Source organism: Caretta caretta, chromosome 1, assembly GCF_965140235.1.
Source record: "Caretta caretta isolate rCarCar2 chromosome 1, rCarCar1.hap1, whole genome shotgun sequence".
NCBI lineage: Eukaryota > Metazoa > Chordata > Testudines > Cheloniidae > Caretta > Caretta caretta.
Window position 1 is genome coordinate 234,032,847 of NC_134206.1, and position 21,469 is coordinate 234,054,315.

Genomic DNA, 21,469 nt, shown 5'->3' on the forward strand with positions numbered 1-21,469 from the left:
AATGCTCTGGGAGGCCGGGCAAGGCTCTGGGCAGCACGGCTGTAGCGCTGCTAGCCACCGGTGCTCTGTTCTGTGCGGTAAGGGGGCAGGGAGCAAGGCGGGTTGGATAAAGGGCAGGGGAGTTCAGGGTGGTGGTCAGGGGGCAGGGGTGTGGATGCGGTCGGGGCGGTCAGAGGACAGGGAATGGGGGCAGGGATTGCAGGGGAGGGGCAGTCAGGAAGGAGGGGGGGGTTGCATGGGGTGGTGGGGATAGGGAGTGGGGGGGTGGATGGGGCAGGGGTCCTGGGGGGCCGTCAGGGAGCGAGAAGCAATTTCCGAAACCTGATGTGGCCCTCAGGCCAAAAAGTTTGCCTGCCCCTGAGCTAAACCCTGAGCATGTGGGCAAGACTCACCAGCCAGACACCCAGGAAAGAATTCTCTGTAGTAACTCAGATCCTACCCCATCTAACATCCCATCACAGGCCATTAGGCATATCTACCGCTAATAGTCAAAGATCAATTAATTGCCAAAATTAGGCTCTCCCATCATACCATCCCCTCCATAAACTTATCAAGCTTAGTCTTGAAGACAGATATGTCTTTTGCCTCCACTGCTCCCCTTGGAAGGCTGTTCCAGAACTTCACTTAGAAACCTTCATCTAATTTCAAGTCTAAACTTCCTGATGGCCAGTTTATATCCATTTGTTCTTGTGTCCACATTGGTAACGAGCTTAAATAATTCCTCTCCCTCCCTAGTATTTATCCCTCTGATATATTTCATAAAACAGATTTTCCATTCCTCGGATTATCCTAGTAGCCCTTCTCTGTACCTGTGCCAGTTTGAATTCATCCTTCTAAACATGGGAGACCAGAACTGCACACAGTATTCCAGGTGAGGTCTCACCAGTGCCTTGTATAACAGTACTAACACCTCCTTATCTCTACTGGAAGTACCTCGTCTGATGCATCCCAAGACCGCATTAGCTTTTTTCACGGCCATATCACATTGGCGGCTCATAGTCATCCTGTGGTCAACCAATACTCCGAGGTCCTTCTCCTCCTCTGTTACTTCAAACTGATGCGTTCCCAGCTCATAACAAAAATTCTTGTTATTAATCCCTAAATGCATGACCTTGCACTTTTCACTATTAAATTTCATCCTATTACTATTACTCCAGTTTACAAGGTCATCCAGATCTTCCTGTATCCCACATCCAGCCCACGACCTCCTGCTGAGGAGTGGGGTCTGGGGCTTGCATCGCTCCTGTGTTCCAGCCGCGGAGCAGGGTTGGGGGCCTCTCCACACGTTCGTGCCGCAGCTCCTGGAAGCAGCAGCATGTCCCCCATCCTGCTCCTATGCTTAGGGCAGTCAGGGGGCTCTGCACGCTGCCCCTGCCCCAGCACTGCACCCTGCAGCTCCCATTGGCCAGGAACTGCAGTCAGTGGGAGCTGCAGGGGTGGCACCTGTAGACGGGGGCAGCATGCAGAGCCGCCTGGCTGCGCCTCTGCATAGGAGCTGGAGAGAAGATATGTCGCTGCTTCTAGGAGCTGCTTGAGGTAAGCGATGCCCAGAGCCTGCGCCCCGAGCCCCTCCCATTCCCCAACCCCCTGCTCCGGCCGTTCTGAACCCCTTGATCCTAACCTAGAGCACCCTCCTGCACCCCAAACCCCTCATCCTGAGCCCCATCCCAGAACCTGCATCACCAACAGAAGCCCTCTCCTTCCCCACCATGCCCCAATCCCTGCCCCAGCCTGATCCCCCTCCTGCAACCTGAACTCCTCATTTCTGGCCCCACCCTGAGCCCGCACCATCAGCCAGAGCCCCCACCCGCTCCTGTACCCCAACCCCAATTTCTCTAGGTCCCTGGCTCAAATCCAGCCCAGGTTGGGAGTGTGTGAGACCAAAAGTCATAACCATGGATGAATTGGTGGTCTCAGTCAAGTCCCTTGGGGACAGCTGTCCATTAAAAAAGCAGCATCTTTATGGTCTGATTCACTGGAAGTGTTTCACATTTAGTTGAGAAATGCACCCATTTTCACCCATGTATATCCAAGAGTAAGTTAATTGAAATTGATGGTGTTACTGCAAATTTACATCAGCGTAGTGGATGTCAGCCAATGGGAGCTGCAGGGATGGTGCTGGGGGCTGCAGAGACATGCTAGCAGCTAGCCGCTTCCGGGAATGGCGTGGGGCTATGGCAGGCAGCCTGAGCGCCCCTTTTAGCAGCGCGGAGATCGCTGCCTGTGATTTATGTTTGCGGGGGCCCCCTTGAGCCGGGGTCCTGGGCTGCAGCCCCTTAAACCCCTGCCTTAATCCAGCCCCGTGTACACTGAAGCACTACAGCGGTACAGCTGCAGCTGTGCCACTGTAGCAGTTTGAGTGTAGACATAGCCTAAGGCACATCAGCAAGCTAATCTGAGGGAAGCTTGCAGTGGTACTGCTCGTTCTGCTCCAGCACTGCAGTTAGAGGACTTAAGTCTCCAGGACTGACCCAGCCCATCTCAGTAGCACTGAACTCACTGAAAATGATAAAATAAAAAAAAAAGTACACAGCTAATAGGGAGTACAAATAAATTAGTTGTGCTCATGAAATGGAACATTGGTGGTCCCATGATCATAGGCTGGTATCTTACTTTGTTTCTGCTCGGTGCATTCGATAAGAAATAAGTTCCCTAGGTCCTCTTCCGTTTCTTAACTCACCAGCGCAGACTGAGGCTGAATATGTCTTAAATGGCACTTCTCGAAAAGGATTTAGCAGTGTATAGCCTCTGGGTGGAATTTTGCCCCGTTTAAGTCAATGAAAGTTTTGTCATACCAAACTAAGTCCCAAACCCCTAACTCAGGGGTTCTCAAACTTTTCCAGATTGGCCCGGAGCTTAATAAAGAGATCATATTATGGAGACTCCCATTCCTGACAACATAACATGACTGTGGAAAATAAAGCCATTGCTTGCATGGGAAAAATAATACTAGAAAATTGGGGTTTTTTTCTCGGTATCTTTTAAAGCACTTTAGCAAATGGAAAAAGGAGGAAAGCTAACCTTATGACCAGCCAGCTCTCCACAGACCACAACCAAATGACCCATGGACTAATAGTTCTCATAGACCACAGCCTGGGAACCTCTGCTCTAACTTAAATGAAATGGAAGGCTCAAGGGTCTTTCCTTTCACTGAAGGATATATTCATCATAAAATGATTCCTGTGTGATTAGGTTGCACTCTACTGGAATTCATAACAAATGCAGGAAATAATGAACATGCACTAACAAATACAAAAGGCAACTGCAAGAAAAATACAGAACAGTGTTTCTAAGGGATACAAAGTGCTTTTATTCAAGATATGCAATCATATATTTGTATCACAATGTATCATGCATTACATGAATATAACTTTAAAATATATGCTTTTAAGCGGTTCTTTCTTGGATGCAGGTTTGTAGGATGTTATCCCTTAAAATTCAGGAAAAGTTGTCATGGCATGCGAGAGAGACAAAGGATTTACTTATACCCATTCTGTGGTGCTCCCCGCCTAATACTAAGCCAACAGGCATTTGATTGCTGCAGTTTAATGTTCCCCCAACAATGTTCTTCTACAACAAGAGTGACAACTTGCTGCGGATCAATGTACAACAAGTCAGGCTGCCCCCCCACCCGCCTGCCTGCCTCTTTCCAGTTCTAAAACCTCCTACTTACATTCTGGCTGCATTTTTCCCCACACCTCATCAGTGTCCCCATCAACTCACAAGACCTCCTTGTCAGCCTCCTCCTGGTGCTGGCCAAGAAGGCCATCCACCTGACCAAGAAGCTTGATGGGGATGGGAAAACTCTGCCTCATAGAGCATCAGGGTTGAAAGGGACCTCAGGAGATCATCTAGTCCAACCCCCTGCTCAAAGCAGGACCGATCCCCAATTTTTGCCCCTTCAAGTTGCCCCAATTTTTGTAAATGGCCCCTTCAAGGATTGAACTCACAATCCTGGGTTTAGCAGGCCACTGCTCAAACCACTGAGCTATCTCTCCCTCCGTCTGTGGGGCTTATTTCTGCTCCCTTATTGTATGACATCTCTGGGCAAAGTGCCTATGGGCATCATCCACTGACTCCTTTGAGGAGCGGCCCTATGACCTTCACACACAGCCCCTTTTTCTCACTTGTTTTCCCCTGTAATCATTTGCCAGCAGGCCTCAATGCTTCCTCCCACACAATTGCAGAGGGGGGACTCTGGTTTTGAGCAGGCCCAGCTTCGCATTTCCCAGGATCCATAGTAGGATTAACACTAAGCCACGCTGGCTCTGAAACTCAGTCCAAAAAGCCATCACTAATGGTAGGCTGACCAAACAGCAAGTGTCAAAAATCAGGACAGGAGGTGTGTGTGTGTGGGGGGGTAATAGGTGCCTATGTGAGAAAGAGACCCAAAAATCGGGACTGCCCCTGTAAAATCGGGACATCTGGTCAACCTGTGGGTTTGTTCTTCCTTGAACTCTTCTGAGATGTATTCCCGTCCTCCACCCTGTACTGGACAGGGCACCCCTTGTCCTCCAACCCTACCCTGTGCTGAGCACCAACCCCGCCCCCTCATCCTCGGCAAGGCTTAATTGCCCCTCCCCCCCCAGAAGTCTACAGCGCCAGAACTACATTTCCCGGCATGCTCCTGGCTGTGGGGGCCGCTCCGGGGGGCGGGGGCTGACGCGTGGCAGCCGGGGGAGGGGGAGGCGGGGCCGAGGCTCCCCAGAGGAAGATGGATTCGGCCGCTGCTTCAGCCAGCCCCGGGCCGGCGGCCCCCCCGCACATGGCTGCGTTGGTGCTGGCGCGCGGCGGCAGCAAGGGGATCCCGCTGAAGAACATCAAGCCCCTGGCCGGGGTCCCGCTCATCGGCTGGGTGCTGCGGGCGGCTATCGACGCCGGGGTCTTCCAGAGGTGCGCATGCGCGGGGAGCCTCTTTTCTCCCCCCCCCCCCCTTTGCAGCCCCATCCCCTCAGGGGGGTTTTAATTAGCGACGTGTCTTGGTTTTAGGTTAACTAAATAATATACTTCTTGAGTGTTGTGATTCACATAGTAATATTACTTGTTAAATCTACTGTATATTCATATACTTTGAATGTTATTAATATATTAATGTTAACGGTTACAATTACTCTCCATTAATTAATAGACTTCGATTTTCAAATTTAAATTAAGCCACCGCCTCCTGTCCCTTCTGCAGCCCCTGAGTGCCGGGGAGCTGAGTTAGCTCCCATTGACCAGGAAGTACCCTGAGCCTTGGCTCTTATCCTGCATTTTATGCTGCCTAATGTGGAGATTATAGATACGCCATGATTATAGTGGCCTGCTAATTTTCTTCTTGCTGGCTGCATTCATGAACAGGACAGACACACCCATGTAATCTTTTAACTACAGGAGGTACAGAACTGTTAGACAGAAATGGAATACGTTTTCCAGGTCCCTTTAAATAACTTGAAGGGGAAATGTAAATATGTACAGGAGGAATAGCTCTTTGCTTAATGTAAAGGGCTGTGGGTTTTTTTAAACTGTTTAGTTTGAGATAATTTTATTCCAGAACATGTGGAGATACCTGGAAACTAATATTCACTGCTGTGTAGTGGCTCACACAAGTGTTGTAATTTGTGACCTGGAGCTGCTGTCATCATTATTTTATTTATATATATATATATATATATATAAATATATATACACACTGATGATTGAATGGAAAAACTTATAAAAGATGAGCACCATTTATTGTGTGTAGTACAGTGAGAAAGATATTAGTATCCCTAAGACAAAACAAGGTTATTTTTTTTTCTCTCAAGTTTTATTGGATTTGTTACATTTTGGGGTTCTTTAAATTTTAATTCTGATGGCAGTGGTTTAACACTCTGTATGCCTGCATTTTGCAACAGTACACAATTAACCCAACCCTCCTTTTGCAAATATTTATCATTCCTAATAATCTTGCTATGTTGGGGCTTATTGTGCCAGAATCTCTGTGGCTGTCATTTGATTAGCAGTCACTCGGGTTGGATTGAACGTATTGCATTTATTTTACTGTAGTTCCAGAATAAGCTAATTTATAACTGAATCCATGTAAACAGATATGAATGATCATTGCATTAACATCATCATAGCTTCTGAACTATGCAACTATTTCAAATTCAACATTGATTCATCTGAATAGACTGTTACAATGTGCCAAACAAATTAGAACACTCTGAAATAATGCATTTCCTACAGGTATGGAAGCGCAGACATCATAAAAAGAAAAGGAGTACTTGTGGCACCTTAGAGACTAACCAATTTATTTGAGCATGAGCTTTCGTGAGCTACAGCTCACATAAATTGGTTAGTCTCTAAGGTGCCACAAGTACTCCTTTTCTTTTTGCGAATACAGACTAACACGGCTGTTACTCTGAAAAAAGACATCATAAAGTGTTAGATTACAATACCACTCAGCTTTTGTGGAAAATGGATTTTAATCTAATTTAACTTGGTTGGTTGGTTTCTAGTTTCTTATTCTGCTGGTGACTGCTGTAGTTTTACTAACACAAAATACCTAAACTAGTTCTTTTTCCAGATGCAGGCACTTTTAAGATGTGATGATTCTTAGTAGGTTAGTGAGCATTTGGACACCAGTTACTAGCCTTCACAGCAAGAATAAAAATTGGCCATCACTTTTCATCTTCAAAGAATTGGAGGCAAACTATTTCTTGGTATTCTGTGACAGGTGGTCACAGTTTGATGGCTTCACTTTGATGTCCTTGTGCTTCAAAACCAAGCCTAATACTCTGTAACTGTATGTGAACCAGTGAGAGTGGCAAGGCTTGTAATTAGTTTGGCTGTCTAATTCAATCAGTGCTTAACTAGCAAAGAGTTTTATCTTGCTAAGTGCTTTCTTATGAGGCATCTACTAAAAAGCAGCATTGACTTTAACTCCCATGATTGTAGTTGCTCCACTGACAATTTAGAAATGGGATGTAGACATCCAATTTAAACATTTGTCTCATTTGGTGATCAGATTTCTACTGTCATGAGTAAGACTAGTAATCAGCCCATTAATATTATACAGTGCATTTAGAGATTAGTGTTAATTCTTCTCTTGTGTTCTCTCTCTAATCATTCACGCTGTGTGTCTTTGTCTGCCAACAGTGTGTGGGTTTCCACAGATCACGATGAAATTGAGAAAGTGGCAAAGCAGTTTGGTGCGCAAGTACATCGCAGAAGCTCTGAAGTATCTCAAGACTCTTCTACTTCTTTGGATGCCATCAAAGAGTTTCTTCTTCATCATAAGGGTATATTTGTTGCTATTGATTTAGGTCCCAATGTGTCAGGGTGCTGAATGCCCTTAACTCCCACTGAAATCAGTGAGGAAGGGGGTCTTTAAGAAAAAAATATTAATTAGTAATGCTATAGCAACAATTTTTTTAATGGCTAAAGTGAATCACTTAACCATATAACTTATGTATCTCTCATGGATTTCTTTGGAATTGTATGCGTATGTAAATAATGTTAATAGTCAAGTGGAAGTATTTTATTATTTATACGTATTGAATATTTCATACAAAGTTTCTCATTATGTATTTTATTTTTCATTCTTTAGAGGTTGATATTATAGGAAATATTCAGGCAACATCTCCCTGTTTACATCCTGATGATCTTATTAAAGTGGCAAAAATGATCCGAGAGGACGGCTTTGAGTGTGTATTCTCTGTTGTAAGACGGCATCTGTTTAGATGGAGTGAGATAAAAGGAGGTAATATTCTGAAGTTCCTGATTATTACCATGGTTCATAAAGCTTACAGTCTAGCAAGCTTTATGTTCATTATACTTGGAAGTGACATCAAAAGCATACATTTCATAATCAGAGGAACACAAATAGCTTTGTCTTTTTTTAAATGGTGATGTTTTAATGTAGCTGTTAGTCACATTTATATTTTGTTAATGTTCACTCGTTTGTTAGAGATGACCTGAAGCCCAAAGTACAAGTGTCACTAACATATTTAAACATAAAATTACTCTATCAAAACTCCCTTGGTTTATGTCCCCCCACAGATAATATGTTATATGTCTATCAGACAGCAAAGGCTTGCATCTTCACTAGGAGAAAAAGTAGGTTCTTATCTCATGTTGGCTAACGCATGATAATTAACATGAGGTAAAATCGTAGTGAAGACAAAGTAGTGGTAGTTTTAGTTGACAAAACAAGGGAACCCTAGGCTACCCCATAGTCTTTATCTTAACATGCTAACTTGTGTTATTTATTTAAATATTTTTCAGTTTTCTACATTTTCAAATAGATTGATTTCAAGTACAACACAGAATACAAAGTGTACCGTGCTCACTTTATATTTTTTATTACAAATATTTGCACTGTAAAAAACAAGAGTATTTTTTAATTCACCTAATCCAAGTACTGCAGTGTAATCTCTTTATCATGAAACTTGAACTTACAAATGTAGAATAATGTACAAAAGAAACCTGCATTCAAAAATAAACAATGTAAAACTTTAGAGCCTACAAGTCCAATCAGTCCTACTTCTTGGTCAGCCAATTGCTCAGACAAACAAGTTTGTTTACAGTTGCAGAAGATAATGCTGCCTGCTTGTTTACAATGTCACCTCAAAGTGAGAACAGGTGTTTGCATGGCACTGTTGTAGCTGGCAAGATATTTACGTGCCAGATGTGCTAAAGATTTATATGTCCCTTGATACTTTAACCACTATTGCAGAGGACGTGTTCATGGTGATGATGGGTTCTGCTTGAAAATGATCAAAAGCTGTGCGTACTGACGTATATTCATTTTCATCATCTTAGTCAGATGCCACCAGCAATAAGTTGATTTTCTTTTTTGGTGGTTTGGGTTCTGTAGTTGCCGCATCAGTGTGTTGCTCTTTTAAGAGTTCTGAAAGCATGCTCCACACCCCGTCCCTCTCAGATTTTTGGGAGGCACTTCAGATTCTTAAATCTTGGGCCAAGTGCTGTAGCTATCTTTAGAAATTTCACATTGGTATTTTTTTGCATTTTGTCAAATTTGCAGTGAAGTGTTCTTAAAACGAACAACGTGCTGGGTCATCATCCGAGTTTGCTGTAACATGAAATATATGGCAGAATGTGAGTAAAACAGAGCAGGAGACATATTCTTCTCCCACAAGGAGTTCAGTCACAAATTTAATTAACGCATTATTTTTTAACGAGCATCATCAGCATGGAAGCATGTCCTCTGGAACGATGGCCAAAGCATGAAGAGGCATATAAATCTTTAGCACATCTCGCACGTAAATATCTTGTGACGCCAGCTACAACAGTGCCATGCGAACACCTGTTCTCACTTTCAGGTGCATTGTAATTAAGAAGCGAGCAGCATTATCTCCCATAAATGTAAACACACTTGCTTCTCCTGGCGTTTGGCTGAACAAGAAGTAGGATTGAGTGGACTTGTAGACTGTAAAGTTTTACATTGTTTTGTTCTTGAGTGCAGTATGTAACCAAAAAAACTACATTTGTAAGTTGCACTTTCATGATAGAGATTGCACTACAGTACTTGTATGAGGTGAATTGAAAAATACTATTTCTTTTGTTTACAAATATTTTCACTGTAAGAATGATAATTGAAAATAATATAAAATGAGCACTGTACAGTTTGTATTATATGTTGTAATTGAAATAGGTATATTTGAAAATGTAGAAAAACATCCAAAAAGATTTAATACATTTCAATTGGTATTCTATTAACAGTGTGATTAATCACAATTAATTTTTTTTAATCGCGATTCATTTTTTTGAGTTAATCGCATGAGTTAACTGCGATTAATTGACAGCCCTACTTAGAATAAAACAAATGATTAGTGAAAAGTATTTATCAGAACAGGAACTCTTGAGTAACATTTTGAAAATTGCTTTGAAAATGAAAATTTAGCTGTAGCTTTTATTGTACAAGAGCCATAATACTATCATTTAGTGTACAAGTATCATCATACAGTCAGCTTTGTGTGCTTAATACATGTTCTCAGGCTTTCAGATCTAATGTGTCATCTCTGTTTCGAGATGCCAGTCCTGTACTATGTTGAGCACTCTCAACTCTCATGGCCTTCAGTGAGGGACAAGATTACTTAACATCCCTCCAAGATAGTGTCCTGAGTGCTCCTAAAACTATCCGTTCCCCCCTCCTCCCCCCACGTGGTGCAAGGAATTATTACAGAAGGAATAACATGGCGTGAGGATGTGTGGAAGACATATAAGAAATAAATACTGTTTTAAGATACATAGATGAATGACCTTTTTTTTAATTTCCCTAAAAAGGCAAAAAATACTCGAATTTTTCCATACAAGGTACTAGAAATGGTAATAGGAGAAGAGCAATTTTTCTTTCACAGAGGCAGGGACACTCTAACAGGGTGAGGTGAGGGAAGGGGAAGGGCCATGGGGCAGGTCTGAAGACTTCTAAGATAGATGTATTCTCTGCAAATTTGAATGGGGATCTTTCAGTTTTCTGTACAAGAAATATAGGGCATTCCTACACCTTGGGATCCAAAGTTACCGAGAGGGACAACAGTTCAATGATTCTTACATACCTACCCTTACTGAAACAGGGATCACTAAGTAGCTAGTGACTATTTTGTACCCTTAATTTCCCAGCAGCAAGTTATTTAAACAAGAAAGTGACTCTAAACATAAGCTTTTATTTTTTCATTTTGTCATGATTTTGTTTACAGTTAACAAAGTGACAACGCCCCAAAACCTGAATCCAGCAAAGCGGCCCCGGCGTCAGGATTGGGATGGAGAACTGTGTGAAAATGGGTCATTTTACTTTGCTAAAAAGCACTTGATTGAAGGAGGCTGCTTACAAGTTAGTGCTTCTATTTTGCAGGGCTTTTTAGAGTAATACTTCTTTTACTCTTTCATTATGGAACTCAAAGCCCTTTGACGCTGGCAGTTGTGATGCATGTAATTGGCTATAGTAAGTTAAGGGGGGGAAGAAGCAGATGCCAGGCAGAAAGGGTTGAAACCAGGTGTGTTGTAACTTATTATATGTAACCCTTAACTACTGTTTAACCCTCTGGCACTAGTAGGTACAGTTCTTATGATATAGCTTTCTTAAAGAATTTGCACAAGAAGAATGTGTATCCTTAGGCCTATAAAAGTGCAGTATTAGAATTCCTATTGGAACTCCAGGATTCGGTTCTATGACTCTTAATTCAACTGAGTATTCCTTATGCATTGACTTCAGTGGAATTGCTTACTTACGTAAGAATTTTAGGCTCAAGCCCCCAATGTGGCATGTAGATAAAGAGGGCTGTAGCTATATTACCAACTTCCTTGTGACTTTTAGCAAGTACTTAATCTCTCTACCTCAGTTTCCCCATTGGTAAAATGAAGATAATGCTTATCTCACAAGGCTTAATTGACTAACTTTGCAGAGTGCTTTGAATCCTTTAGTTTTAGAAATGCAAAATATTTCTAAAAACTTACAGGACTCAGTCCTGAGTTGTGTTCCACTTCATTTGGAACGGAAAGCAGATGAGTCTCCCGTGCTGGGGGGATCCTTTGAAGTGAGTTAGTTACCAGATGGTGCAGAACTGGTGTATCTGACTCCTACACACCACTCTTCTGTAGCCTGCAACATAAGGGATGTATCCGGGAAGGGGTGTGCTGTAGTCCCACACTCTTGGAGCTCACAGCCAACTAACACACATTAGTAAAGCTCCAAGGCTAGTGTAGACCTGGCTCTTGGATGAAGTAGCTGTAATTGGCTCCCCTTGCACAGAAGGTTGTCCCAGCTGAGACTGTTAGCCATGCTGTGTAAGTTTTGTCTTGCAGCCAACTTCATTCAGTGTTGCACTATTATCATGTTAGCTGCAGAGGAAGCAATTAAACATAATAGCTCTTTGGCTTCTTACTAAAGAGATAGTTGAGCCTACTTATTGTCAGCATCCACTTTCTACAATAATATTTTGGCATTATCTGAGATTTTCCACTAAGAGCTGGTCTTTCTGAAGCTGAAAATGAAATCCTTTTTTTTATCTTGATTCTTCGATGCTAAGGTGCAGTGTCCAGTCTGCCCATCAGAGTTGTACACAGCAACTATTATTCAGGGCATGGTTCCTATGTACTAAACTGGAAATGTACTCTGCAGTAAAGTGAAAAGCCTTTTAAAGCCTTGTGCTGAATAGTGCAACAGAAAAATCAGTGACTTTTTTTCACTTAATATTAATAACTTGCTACTTCTAGAGGGTGCCTTCCATCAGAGGAAGTCAAAATGATTTACAAACATTAAGTATTTCTCATAACAACTCTCTGAGAGGTCAGTAGTCTGAACTCCATTTTACAGATGGGGAAACTGAGGCACAAAAGACTAAGTGACTTGCCCACCATGCTGTAAGAGATCCAGAAATCCTGAGATAAGAGAGCCTGTCTTGCCAGTAACTAGTTGCACTGAGTCAGCTAACTGTGCCGCGGTCTCTTTTCCCACTATATGACGTAGTGAAGTCAGTATGGTTTAGTGATGAAAATCTTTTTGTCTGTTTCCTTGGCTGTAAAATAAGAGTAATAAAGTGCTTTACAAAAATGAGTTTGTAAAAGTCTAGGATGAAAAGCACTGTGCAAGTGGAAAGTAGTATTAACAAATGTTTGTTTTTTCCAGCTAAGTAAGTTGATCGCTACTGTATATGGAGTTACAAATATTTAGTCCTCTTCATTTAGTCCTGAAGGCTACACGCTTCTGTCTTTAAGTTGCTCTTGTGTTAGCTACTGATATGAAGTACGGGGAATAATACAACTGAAATCAAATTTGTTTAGGGTGGAAAAGTGATCTACTATGAAATGCGTGCTGAACGCAGCGTGGATATAGACATAGACATCGATTGGCCTATTGCAGAGCAAAGAGTGCTGAGGTAAAAAGGAAGGTTTTGAAAGTTTAGTATTATTTATTATAATTGTGATGCATTTTGTCCGTTGATCTTGAATATCAGCCTTTAAGGGTTAGTATGACCAAAATTTGATCGATCTGTTTTTTTTCAGTGTTGATGTTTGTTTAAAGAAACAGCTTAGGTCAAAGAGATTTGAGTAACTATTTTTCTCCCTATCCCTGCACCACCTCCTAAGGCTGTTGAGATCAGCTGAATTGGCCTTGTTCTCGGTTCTGCGCTTTCAGCCTGGGGGTAGGTGATTCAAAAACCCCATCTTAACATAGCACTTCTTTAGTATGTCCCACTCAGATTCTGTCCAGGGCTTTGTGTAAGATCTGCATGCAGACACCATGCCTACTTCTGTGTTTCTAAAACAGGGCCTACATTAGGATTAGGCACCGCAGACACTACTGTAATGTAAAGGTTAAGTAATACTTTGGTCATTGTATCTGTGACCCCTTTTTCCACATTTTTTTTTTCTTAAAATAAGTGCTATAGAACATAACTCGCTGTTCTAAAGAAAATAAAACGGTTGCTATTTTAAAAAAAAAATTAAAATGGACAACATGGGCAACTTGTCTTTCGCCACAGAGCTGTGTTTGTTAGTAAGTTTTTGTTTTTTCAGGTTTTGAGAAATACAGATTCATTTATTCTGCATTTATCTTTGGGGGTATATTGTGAAAACTAAGACGTCAGGGAGTCTTTCTTCTTGTGAAAATAACCAAGAATCACAAACCAAGATCCTTTGCTTTGCATTAATGGATTACTTTTTATTTTAATTATTTTAAATGTAATTCCAAAGAGTTCCATCCTGAAATGATAGCTTCTTTGTCTAGATATGGATATTTTGGAAAAGAGCCGCTAAAGGAAGTGAAGCTACTGGTTTGCAACATTGATGGGTGTCTCACCAATGGTCACATTTATTTGTCAGAAGATCAAAAAGAAATCATCTCTTATGATGTTAGAGATGCTGTTGGGATTTCCTTATTAAAGAAAAGAGGAGTTCAGGTAAACATCCTTTTTGTTCCTTGTTTAACTTCCACACCATGAACTTTTAAAAATTAAAATGGAGGTGGGGCAGGGCACTTCTGAGAACAATTTTGATTAAGCCATCTGAGCACCACAATATACTTGGATGGTGGTAACCATAGGATCTCTAGTTCTTGTGTGGTTATGACAAGTTTCTAGATCTCACTCATACTTGTGTTGGCATTTGCGCTAGTTTTCCCAAGACGCGGGGAAGGAATTTGTATAATATTGTGTTGGCACCACTCATGTTGCATGCGCTGCTGATCTGGAGCGCATGCTGAGCAGTAGTCCTTTATCTCAGTAGTTGTGTGGCTCCTACTCACCATAGTATCGAAGTTCCTCATGAACCTTAATGAATTTGTCATCACAAAAGCCCTCTGAGCTACAGAAGCACTATTATCCCCTTGTGATAGATGGGGAGTTGAGACACAAGATTAACTGACTTGCCCAAGGTTACACAAGAAGTGTATAGAGAGAGGAAATTAAGCACAGATCATTGGAGTTCTGATCTAGTGCTTTTAACCACAAGATCATCCATCCTTCATCTCAGAAGTCCTAAGAGTTCAAGACAAGCGAAAAAACTAAAACCACATTGTTTTAAGTTGCTTTCCTTAATCATTAAATTCTGCCTTAGTGAAGATCTTACACGTGTGTAAGATCTTTAGTTGGTGCAGGATCAGTCCTATAAGTCAAACTTACATTTACTGTACTGCCTGATTGATTCAGCCAGGGAGAACTTCCCAGTGCAGGAACTAAGTAAGATATCTGCATGCTGTTTTATGAGGCCCCTGTTGCAGCTCTTGGGGGACACAACAAAGGTAGGGGTGGGGTGGGATGGGGCGGGGCAGAGACCTACTAGTTGCTGCTATGGTGATTCTGTGAATCACTGTTGCCTATAGACTGCTTGTCTTGGGCTGCCAAAGTATGTCTGAGTCCATTTCTGTACCCTAGTATTGGGAATTGTGAGGGGGTCCAAAGATGTCACAAAACCCCTGGGGCTGTGAGTTTTGTTCTGCACCTCAGTGTATACCACGGACATATGGTATCTTGCTCTGCGCACAACTCCCACTGATTCTAAATATAAAATGATGAGTGCAGAGTATTCACTGATCACTTGCAGCACAGACTGGAGAGGAGAATTTTGCCTATACATTTTTTTTTTAAACAAAAACACACGTAAGTAGTTTTAACTTTTGTTTTACCCTACAAAATGCTTTGTTCCTAGCTTTCAAATACAAAGTGTACTTCCAACATTTACTTTCAGTGTTTATGTAGCTCTTTCTTTTAGAATTTTGCTGAAACTCCAGAGCCCTGAGTGCAAATCACAAGAATATTACTAGACGGAGAAATCATGGAAAATATTTCAAATACATGTGTACAAATATTGTGGAAAGATATTTGTATTGCCCTGTGTGGTTTAGATTAGCTGTTGAGACCTTCGGGCATTTGATAGCCAGCACACCACGATTGTGACAACCAATATTTCATTTAACAATGGTGGCATGTGTTGTGTTTAAAGAGAGAAATGAGAATTTGTGTTTTGAGAATTAGAAGGAAACCTATGTATGGATAAATCACTCTTCCTTAATGACTAGAAATGCAAGGTCAATAATGTGTTCTTGCATCCTAATCAGCTCTGTTCTGAGTCCAAAAGAGATACTTCAGTTATGGAATGCTAGTGCCTTTATCAGAGATTTTCTAAAAGCAATTTCCAGTATGATCATTCAAAAGTCACTTTGTGTCTATATATGGAGTTTATTCTAATTTGACTTGATTTTATAGGTATGGCTAATCTCTGAAAGATGTTCCAAGACTATTTCTGCTATGAAATTGGATTGTGAGGTGATAGTGAGTGTGACACACAAACTACGAGTTGTGGAAGACTGGATTAATAAAATGAGTTTATCCTGGAAAGAAGTGGCTTACTTAGGTTAGTTTCTTTTTTTATAATGAAACTTCATGCAACATACACAGGTCCAGTTAAATAATACATAGTATGGCTTATCTTCAAAGCACTTTGCCCTTAGTTTAATAGGAAAGATTAATAACCAAATTGCTGAAAGCTCTGATTCTACTGTGCAAAGGGTTTTTCAATTAACAGTTAAGAGCCCAATCCTCCAAACACTTGTGTAAAGCTAAACGAGTGCTTGAATAGTTCCATATACTTTAAAGGCACTACTCTTGTGTATAAAGTTATGCATGATCTTAAGTATCTGCAAGATCTGGCCATTAGTATTTTTCTCGTAGCCACTACCTGTAAATTTTACATCTCTCATTTAGGTTTTGTAAGGGTTGATTGATTCCAGTTTGTGAAGTTCTTTTGATATCCTCGGGTGAAAAATGCTGTAAAAATAAAAATTATTTTTTAAATTTATTAACCAAGTTGCAATTCATCACATTCAAGAGAAAATGCTTAGTTATCTCACTTCAACATATCTAAATTCCCCCTTTGATAGGAAACGAAGAATCCGATGTGGACTGCTTAAAGAAAGCTGGCATGAGTGGTGTTCCTGCAGATGCTTGTGCCACTGCTCAGAAGGCTGCTGGCTATATTTGTAAAAGTAATGGTGGCCATGGTGCCATTCGGGAGTTTGCAGAACACATATTCCTGCTAATGGAAAAAGTGAATTCACAGGAAAGAAAGCTAAATGATCTGAAGAACTAATGAGGAAAAACCCAATTCCACCCCCTGCCCCCACAGGATAAAGTCTGCCTTTACTTTGCACAATGGCTTGCATTTGTTTGACGTTTCCACAGAGTTAAAAGGGTATTGTCAACAAGTTCGGGTCCCTATATTGGTTTAATTTTAATATAATTATTAATATAAATGCTTTCAGACATATAAGCATAATGAAAAGGTTTTTGTGTGTGTTTGTGAAACAAAATTGCAGCGTTGTGTTATGGCATGAGAACCACAAAGTAAAACCGGTTATTCTATATTGACTGTCCAAGCTGAGTGAAGTGCAAAACATCAGTGGCATAAATGGTGAAAGAGATGTAATTTTAACTCTAGATCCTCTTTCTTACTAACAAAATTTTAGTTCATAAAGAGAAGGAAATTTGGAGTTGGAAATCTCTTCTTCATGACTTTGCCACCTGGTTATAAAATGCTGCTATTCTGAAAGAGCCTGTTCCAATGTTGTTTAAGCATTAGAGTGAGCTTTTGGTGACTGCACAAGGTGTAAGGCAATAGAAAAACAGTCCTGTGGGGTTTGTTTTGTTTTTAAACTGCTACTAGAGTGAGCTTATTTTGTCTTACAACCATATCTCTTCCAGCATATGCACAAACTTGTGCTTATTAGAACTGATTCACAAAATCATAACTGCTGCTTTCTCATACTATAAGTAGTGCCTAAAATACTGTAAAATGAGTTAATACAATAAAAGCTTTTTTATCTAGCACCCCACCAACCAGCAAGCTCTATAAACCGGCATTTCTGATCTGCACTGAAAGTCTGGTGGATAGTGTGGTTGGTGTGGGGCTGGCAGGGGGATGGGGTGTGGGAGGGGCTGCGGGGCATGCTCTGGGAGAGAGTTTGGGTCCAGGAGGGGGATTGGGGTCCGGGAAGGGCTCATGGTGCTGGATGGAGGGAGGGGGTGCTCACCTCTGGCAGCTCCCCCTAAGCAGCTCCCCATCTCTGCTGTTGCTGGCGGAGGCGTGGCCAGGCGGCTCTGCAGGCACACTACCTCCGTCCCCGTCCCTGACCATTGACTCCGCAGTTCTCAGCCCATTGGCTGGGAACCACAGCCAGAGGGAGCTGTGGCCAGGGGGGGGCAGCGCCTGCAGACAGAGGCAGCGTGCCTGCTTGCAGGGCCATCTGGCTGCACCTCCACCAGGAGCATCAGGGAGGTGAGCCCCCGCGTCCAGCACCTCGAGTCCCTCCCGTGCCCCAGCCCTAAGCCCTCCCCCCCCCGGACCCAAACTCCCCTTCTGAGTCCGTGCCCCACAGCCATTCCCCAGCACTCCAAACCCCTACCTCTGAGTTAACTGGCATTTTTAATTTACCAGCACCCTCCATTTCCCTACCATGCCAGTTAAAAAAGCTTTTATTGTAATGGTATAAAAATATTGCGTGATTAATACAGACTTTTTGTTACTTTTGGCTGAATCCACTAAAATCTCATGCATGGCTTATGATGTCAGATGGGTGAGCACAAAATTTATTTTTTGCTAATCCACCAGACCATGAAATAATGCTTTCTGTGGAGTCTACTCATTTTACAGTATTTGGGCCTAATCCAATTTGGTATTGTACACCTCCTGCAAGGTATTGGTCACTCTTGACTCCTATTGAACGTTATTGGGGATCGATGCTTTGCACCTCTTGCAAATCTGGCACTATGGCCTTAGTCCAGCAAAGCGCTTAGGTACATGCTTAATTTTAAGTATGTGGGTAGTCCTATTGATTTCAGGATTGTGCCTTATATTGTAAAGCTGATGTCACTGGGTCTACTTACATGCTTAAAATAAATCAGGTTTTCCAGTGCTTTCTGAACAGGAGGCTAAATTTGCTGGTAACTGGAACTTTTGAGACAGTTCTGTTGCGGAAACTGTTTTTCTCCAAAGGCTGCACTTTCTTATTGTGAATATTCGTGTGGGATCACTGAAAGGAGATGTCACCACTTAAAATTTTCAGTATATGAATGTAATTGCTGGAAAAACTATAGTTTGTATCTATATCTCTTGGTATAAATCGTGGCTTTTTTTATATCATGTTAATTTATTGATGATTTATAAATTGGTCTCCTTCCCCCCCCCCCTTTAAAAATGCCTGGTAATGTATTCATACTTCCATGGATTTGTAAATATAAGGAGTTCTTCAAGAACAGTGCTTAAAAATGCAAATCTGTTTCTAATCTTCTATTTATCAGGGGGTCAAATTCAACCATAGGTTATGCTAAAAAAAAAAAAAAAAATCCCACTAATTTTTAATAGGAGCTGCATGTATATAACTGAAGGCCATATAATAATTATTTACAGTTCAGATAACTTTCAAACGACATGTTAAATTATAGCGGTATCAGTTTTGGGAATTCAGTATGGATGTATTGCCTATCACCTCCTTTTACTGTTCAGTTAATATGGTATATCTAATCATTTGTTGCTCTTTTATTTTTTATTTACTTTGTTATAACTGGTATAATGCTTAAAACTGACTATTTTTTTTCCAATTTATTTGTTGTAGGGTTCCTTTTGAATTGTTTCCTTATTGCAATAATCACTACAAAATTATAATTGAAGTATTTCTTTGTGGAAAACGTAGAGTTTTGCATAAGATGAGTTACAGGAACTCTGTCAACAGGTATAGGAAAAGCTGGACATGTTTTGGACTAAGCAGCAGTCCCTTTGACAGTGTCCCTTTTAACTCATGTAGGCTCAATAGTGGTAAAACTGGCGAAGTTGTACCATTTACGGCCATGACTCAGGAAGGTACTTAAGATGGTGCCTCGCTTAAATTAGTCACATGTTTAATTTGCTTGCTTAGTGAAGGTCTATATAGTCATGTTTGAATAAATGTTTATTATGGATGGGTAATTTAAAGCAGAGTGAAGGTCATTGTACTAAATTTGCTTCCTTTCTCCTCTACATTAGAGGCAGCAGACTTAATGTATGAAATTTTTGAATACTTGGAGTTATAAAAACAAAATAGTACTATGTATACACAAGAAATCTGGTATCTCTTTTTGTCTAGTGGGCAGAAGGAATTGGTAGCTGTTAAATAAAATGTTCACATTTCTGCCAAAATACTTCATCATTTTATTTTTGTTGAAAATGTCTTAACATGAGCATCTTGTATACAACATACATAGGAAGTTTACAGCAGCAAGGGTTATCAGAGAAGGTACTTCTAGGGGTAATTTTAAAAAGCCTTATGACTACTTGGGTGTCTGATTTAGGCTCTTACTCAGAAAATACTTAAGCACATGCTTAAAGTTGATGGGACTGCTCCTAGTGCATCAAGTTAAGCATGTGTGTAAGTTGGTGCAGGATATGAACTTTAGGTGACCTGGGTTCAAATGCTTGCTCTGCCACAGGCGTCTTGTGACTTTGGGCAAGTCACTAAGCCTCTGTGTGCTTCCATTCCTCATCTACAGTTTCCTATATAAGGGTGTGTTGTGAGGATAAATACATTAAGGATTGTGAGACACTTAGGTACCACAGTAACGGCAGCCATGGAAGTATGTTAGATTAATAATGTTGAGATATTTTGTATAGCCATTGAACTTCAAATTAGATGAGGAAAATCCCTGAGCAGTTGTTTCTTGTCATGTAAATTGTCCAAGGTTTTTATTGCAAAGTTTCTTTGGGTAGGAGGGTGTGAAGATGTTTAAAGAATCTTTGACAATGTGGACTTCTCAAGTTTCACCAAACAAATAAAAGATAAGAAGCCTCATATAATCTATTCATGTATAGATAAAATATGCATGAATATACATTAATTGGTCAACTGGCAGTTAAATAGGCAGGTTTCTTTAACCTTTTAGTATAAAATTATGTATGGGGTTCCATATAGATGAAGAATGAAGTTTCCATGCAAATACTGTACTCTTTCAAATTTGATTCACAACAATGGAGTATATCCAGTGAAGGTGGATGTTCTTAATGCACAAATTAGTGGGTTTTTTTTTGTTTTTTAATACAAATCTAATAATTTACCCTAAGCCTGGGCCTTCATCATGTGTCTCTAAAAGTGGATCTGCACTGCCGAGTGTCCTCCTAACTCGGCTGCTGCCACTCTTTTATATCTGTTTCAGCAATCTGTGCTTGGGTATGTGAAGGTAAGATTGAACCCTCTGATTTTACTGTGCTTTAAAGGCCAGCCCAGTGGTTCTGTGGTGGCATAACTTCTAAATTGTGCAGAACAGGTTCAGGAATCTGAGGACAAGATACCATTTTCAAATAGTATTCCAACCATGGATTGGCCTGCAAGAGCAGCGCCATTATTTGTTGATTGATTTCTCTGTAAGTGTGTGTGTGTATGTGTGTGGTGTAAATTGCAGTATACTGTAGCCTACAAGCTAAACACTTTTAAAGCAGTACATGTTGCCATCCACCATTTATTTATACTGAATCTGATCTCTGATTCATCCAGGCCACTATCCTGCCAGTTCAGAGCTATTTCCTGTAGTGCGATCCTAAGAGTGTTTTTTGTCCAGGCCTGTTACTTACACACACACCCCCTACATCTTTTAGGTGCCCATTCAAGTGATTGACAAAAAATGTTTGCATAACAGCAGTGTTCCCCTAACATGGGGGGAGAGAATTATGACCACTACAGGAAGTCTGTAGCAGAGCATAGTATTGAACCCCCGTTTCCTGTGTTTCAGTGCACTGTTTTCCCCACAAGGCTAACCTTGAATTTTGCTGCCATAAATCCTAGATGCTGATGTGGCTAGTAAGTTTTTTTTCAAAGCTTTTAAGATAAAGGATTACATGGTATAACTATTAATAACTAATTGTTGTGTCCCCCTGTGCTGTAGGTAATGTTTATCCCCAGTTTATGGATGGGGAAACTGAAGCAGGGCAGTTATAACTTTCCCATGATTACAGAGGGAGTTGTATC

At 41.1% G+C, this 21,469-nt stretch overlaps 1 protein-coding gene across 1 annotated transcript; it reads left to right on the forward strand.

The window, feature by feature from the left end:
* Window positions 1-4,669: 4,669 nt before the first annotated feature.
* Window positions 4,670-19,650, forward strand: CMAS (cytidine monophosphate N-acetylneuraminic acid synthetase). Its single transcript, XM_048826566.2, has 8 exons — window positions 4,670-4,893; window positions 7,120-7,262; window positions 7,571-7,723; window positions 10,683-10,816; window positions 12,766-12,860; window positions 13,712-13,883; window positions 15,687-15,834; window positions 16,361-19,650. The coding sequence occupies exons 1-8, from the start codon at window positions 4,715-4,717 to the stop codon at window positions 16,567-16,569; spliced, it is 1,233 nt and encodes a 410-aa protein (XP_048682523.2). The 5' UTR covers window positions 4,670-4,714; the 3' UTR covers window positions 16,570-19,650.
* The last annotated feature ends 1,819 nt before the right edge of the window (window positions 19,651-21,469 follow it).